At 33.3% G+C, this 5,496-nt stretch overlaps 1 protein-coding gene across 1 annotated transcript; it reads right to left on the reverse strand.

Annotated features, from left to right (window-relative positions):
• Positions 1-2,364: 2,364 nt before the first annotated feature.
• Positions 2,365-5,210, reverse strand: LOC115998046. The gene is made up of 8 exons (XM_031237498.1): positions 4,753-5,210; positions 4,074-4,211; positions 3,907-3,975; positions 3,749-3,820; positions 3,537-3,619; positions 3,310-3,441; positions 2,942-3,155; positions 2,365-2,711 (listed from the first exon to the last, which is right to left on the reverse strand). Exons 1-8 carry the CDS (start codon positions 5,191-5,193, stop codon positions 2,667-2,669), a joined length of 1,194 nt encoding a protein of 397 aa, XP_031093358.1. The 5' UTR covers positions 5,194-5,210; the 3' UTR covers positions 2,365-2,666.
• Between the last annotated feature and the right edge of the window lie 286 nt (positions 5,211-5,496).

Below are 5,496 nucleotides of genomic sequence, written 5' to 3' on the forward strand. Positions count from 1 at the left end.
GGAATTCGAGGATGATATTTAGAAAAACTAAATGATATAATAAAGAGTAAAGTAGGAAAAATAATTAAAAAAATACTAAATCAAAATAATATGAACCATTTAATTATTTGTTTATTTCAACAAATAATTGGATCAACATTTTTTAGTTCCCTTCATGGGCTCTTATTAGATTTATTATAGTTATCACACGCACATTGCGCGATTAAACCAATGCCCAATGCGTATTTTTAAATTAGTATTTCTTAATTGGTTAAAGTAGTCATATAATAATGACAGAGAAAAAATACTAAATTAATAAAAATCAAATAAATAGTCTCGATGCTTATATATTTTAATAAAACATAACGAAATTGTAAATAGCTAAATTGCAACTAAAGTAAGTAGAAACAAATAAACCACTTACATGGCAGCAAATGGCATGTCATCATTGTCACTTGTTTGGACACCGATCCGACCATTTAAAATCCATGTATAATTGTATTTGTGATCAAGTACTTTATAGTTCGTCCGGATAGGTTGACAATGACATTTGATATGATGTACAATTTGTTGGTTTGTAAAGTGATATCATACATTCCAATGTCATTATCAAACACTATTGATTGAACCCGAATTCCTTGTATTTAGATATAGCATTTACAATGATGTTGGTGGCGAATGAGAGCATCTTCATAATAATAATAATAATATATACTAATAATGATAAAAATAATAATAATAATAATAATAATAATAAATAAATAAAGCGAGAAATTTTTTACTATTTACTTACTGTTTCATCCTCAAGTACGATGAGCATATACTTTTTCTCAGGCGTTCCAATAACGTTTTTTGGTTCGTTTTTCTTAATGACATGAACTGTACAACTCCAGTCCACAGTTTGTGTGTCAATATCAATTAACTTTACTGCATTTGTCATGACTAATATCCTTGTGCCATGGAAAATATGTTCATAAAGGATGTTATAAAATAATATAATGGAAACCACAACATAAATTCAAAAACCATAGATTAGGGAGTTAGGAGTAACTAAAATGTGTAGATTATAGAGGAATATATTGAGAACTACAACATTACATACAATGATACAAGTATAGATGAACAGATTATACAATAGATATATTTAGGTAACAAATAGATATATTTAGGTAACAGTATTGAAGTTATACTAATTAATGAGTATACCATCATTGATTTTTTTTTAAATTATAATCATTATGAGTATAAATACAAATAATAGAATTAGCAATATAATATTTTGACAATCATACCTATAGAATGTCAAGTAGATGGTGTGTTACAGAATATGTTAGGTTTAGTTTTGGGTGAATACCAATGAGAAGATGAGGGGTTTATATACTGTTGTTTTGGGTAGAATAATGGTTTATTTAGGAATCTATACAAAATTGTACTATAGAACCCTATTAAGACTTCAATATTCTAATTTTAAGTTAGGAATCTATACAAAATTGTATTATAGAATATCGCCAATTTGTTTGAAAACTGCAATAAAGAAATAAATTGCCTAAAGAATTTAATGTTAAACTTCCGTTATATTTAACGGAAAGAATTTAGTAAAATTATAAAGGATTAGGATATATTAGAAATTTAATTGGAGGTTGTACAATAAGAAGAACACAAAGTACAATTATAGCAAACTATTACACTAACATTTTTTTTAGTTCCAGTTAAGGGTCTACATTATTGGCTCTTATTATAAGTGTAGATAGATTAGTAGAAGTAGATATATTAGTATTATTATATCAAAAGGGAAGTAGCTTAATTGAAAATTAATTAATTATAAAATCAATCGTTCAAATCTCATTTCAAACGAAAAAAAATAAATTTATAATTAATTTATATAAAAATAAATATATACAAAAATTCTAGGCCTAGCCCGGGACTAGCTAGTCCACAAGAGGCCCAGGATAGATCCGACACAAGACCAGTCCAAGTTATTCTGGACCAATCTTGGTCTGTGCTAACCCAGGCTGGGCCCAAGTCCGGGATTTGGCCACGTCTTATTACTTGTGTAAGAGCATTCTTATCAATTGATTTTTTTCGTGGTTTTTTAGGAGTTTTTGTAAGTGTGATTAGAAAAGAGAAAATGAGTAGGAATTAAGAAAAAAAAAAACAAAACAAAACAGAATTTAAAAAAAAAAAAAATAGTTAATGTTGCTGTCAGACGCGTCGCTGACACGCACAGAAAGCATAGTTAAATTTTTTTTTTCTTGGACTCCTAAAATCCCCATTCTTTGGGGTTGAACCCCACACCCTCTCTCTCTTCTTCTCACACTTGCCATGTAAGCATTAGATCTGACATTATCTTCATATAAACCATAGATGTAGATGCTCTAAAATATATATAGCACTAAATCATATCATTTCAATAAAGAAATTTAAAAAAAAAAAATCATGATTTCTTTTCCCTTTTACATTAAACTATCTAAAGAAACCTTAGACCAAATACTACACTAACCTACTAGACTAGGATGGTTTGTTATGAATCAACATTCCTCCCTGATTCATATCTCAAAATCAAGTGTATCTTTACAACTATACAGTACAAAACAACAAAAACACATATACAGCTTGAATAGTACATATGAAAAATGTCTTCTACTGCTCCTCTACTCCAGTCTCCAGGTACCAAAATTGGCAAAGCATCAATCCAGTGAGAATTCCTCCAGCCATATAAGCACTTCATTTCTCTTCAATCATAACAGAAAGTGAAATCAGGTATGAGAGATAGAGATGAAGGGATCATTGCTAGCATATGCAAAATGCGTGGGTGAAAAACACTTGATATTGCACATCACTCGAGTCCTGTTCGCCTCAACTACAAGATTAAACTAATAGAAAATTCCATCTAATAATGAAATGAAGACAGTATGTATGTGGGTATTTCAATTCTAAAACAAGTAAGGATGGGAGTGGATACCATTATGTGTTCCCAAGTTTTATCAGGATCATTGTAGCGAGCGAGCAGGCACCCCGGTTTAGGTTTGAGGCCATTTCTAATAAGACTAGACCTCAGCTCTTTCTCCTTCTCTAGAACAATGTTCTCTGTTGGTTTCCCGCTGAATTTGGTCACTGCAGCAATGCCTCCTTCAACTTTCCTCAATTTTAGTCCTTCTTCATTCGGAGTTGGTAAACTGTTGTTGAAGAATTCATAAAAGATTTTTTTTTTTTTAATGATACAGACAATGAACTAATGAAGTAAGCTTCATTATTCAGCAAGCAACATGTTTCCTTTTGCAAATGAAATTCAAATGTTCCCAGAAATTTATGCAGATTAACAAATTTCACCTGTTCAAAGATTTAGTTGATGGAAGAACAATCTGGATTGAGACTTCGGATTTTTGATCATCTGATGCCCGAGTGAACACGGGAGTAGTCATAGGTATCTTCTCCGATGCAGAGTTCTTTCCAAAGATATACCTATTTACCCGTTGTAAAAGATTGATTGATTGCATTGCATACTTCAAATAAAGAAAAGAACATAACAGACATGAATTAGAATTCGAAAATCTCACCCAGCCACATCATTGAAACCTTTTGATCCTGATAACACATCGCCATCTGCTTCTACAACTACAAATGGATCATACTTTCTTATCTGTATCACAACAAATAGAAACTCTGTCAAGAAAATACAAACCATATGGTAGTTTACTTCAGATAGTAAAAGTTAAGAACTTTCGGGTTTTGGTTAGAAATTCCAAGCAAGATCTACAAATCTACAAACCTGGCAACTTGCAGTTCTTTTTAGGATTTGATAAGAAGGTGTTTCCAAGTCTGGGGTCTTGTAAAACCACAACTGCTCAAGCCACACTTCACGTTACCAAAGATGAACACATATACAAATAATATAACATTGACAAGCTAGCTAGGGTGATACTGCACCTGCTGTATTACATCGAATAAACCTTCTATCGAAAAAAATTCATTGCTCATAATTGAATCCCAGTAATCCTACAATATCCAAAAAAAAAAAAAAAAAGCTAAACAGTGATTTATCAGGTCAATCTTGAAAATTTTGTTTTGTATTAAGGGTATAGTAAGATTCTTACAACATGTTTGATAAATTTCTTTGTTTCTGGGTTGACTTTCATGACAGAAGTTCCGGTGAAGACTAACTCAGGTTGCCATGGCAGAAGAAGGAACCTCATGACCATAGTCCAGCGTGTGGTTATTTCAGAGGGTCCTGTCTGCACCACCAAATCAATCACTCAAACCACATTACAAAATATGACTTTTGTTGGGGGCAACCCTTGGTAGGTTACAAGTTCGAATCCCCTCACAAGAGGGGGCAGCAGCCTATTGGCCTTCCAGGTTTAAGTCATAATTTTAGACAATTTAATCTAGTTTATCTCTTTGTGGTCCTATGTCAATTAGAGTCGCAAAGAAACAAATTGAAGAATAACTATATGTGAAACCAAGCTACCCACACTACAAAATATGACTTGTGTTGGGATTGAAGATTAATCTAGCATAATAGTTGGAGGCAATTCTTGGGTGGGTAACAAGTTCGACTCTAAGATGAGCAATCTATTGGCTTTCTTGGTTTGAGTCTATAGCTCTGGACAACTAGGCTAGTTTAGTCCATTAATGAGGTTTAAGATTTTCCTATATGAATTTTGGGCCAATTAAGACATCAAAATCAATTTACAACACAGTAACAACAGAATTGAAGAACAAGTATATGAAATTAGGGTTTATTTTGAGGAGAAATAATGTTGAGAAGCTAACCTGTTTGACCCAATGCAACGTGAACTTAGGCCTAAACAAGTATTTCAAAGTAGCAATATTAAGGAGGTAGCTTCTAATGTTATCGTGGCGGGTGATGGGGTCTCTGAACTTCACAGCAGCATCGTAGGCCGTGGGATCAATTCCTTTGTCATCGAAGAGATGGGGAAGATCCTTGTACAGGAAATCCACCAGCTCCTCCAAATTGGGGGCTGTTTCTTGTTTTGGGGTTGGCGGCGGACTAATTTCTTGATCCGCCATGCTTAACCGAACAACCCCCTCAAGCTTCTCATGTGATCTGAGGCCTTTTCTGGGTCGGAGTTGGGGATGGGTGAGGGAGATGGTGGTGGGTGGGTGGCATTTCCGGTGGAGGGTTGGCCGGAAAATGAGGCCGGGAAGATGTGAGGTGGCCATTTGTCCTACACTCCTTATTCCTCGGTTCATAGCTTTTGTAGTTTTATGTGTCTGTTAAATCTTGGCCATTCAAATGATTGGTTACCATTTTTTGGCGTCAAAATTTCACATTTTCCTATGGGTTCTCTTTCGACCAACCATACATTGAAACTGAAGTCGTTAAAGCTGTGACGGGTGAAAACATGAAATTAAATTATTCTAATCACATTATTTAAAACTAGTATTTTCACTCGTTCGTGGCACGGAATGAATTTGTTATAATATTTTAAGAAATATTTGAATCGATATACAATTATATAAAATTATAAATTATAACATCGAATATGAGTATGA

This window comes from Ipomoea triloba, chromosome 12 (assembly GCF_003576645.1).
Source record: "Ipomoea triloba cultivar NCNSP0323 chromosome 12, ASM357664v1".
In the NCBI taxonomy this organism is placed as follows: Eukaryota; Viridiplantae; Streptophyta; class Magnoliopsida; order Solanales; family Convolvulaceae; genus Ipomoea; species Ipomoea triloba.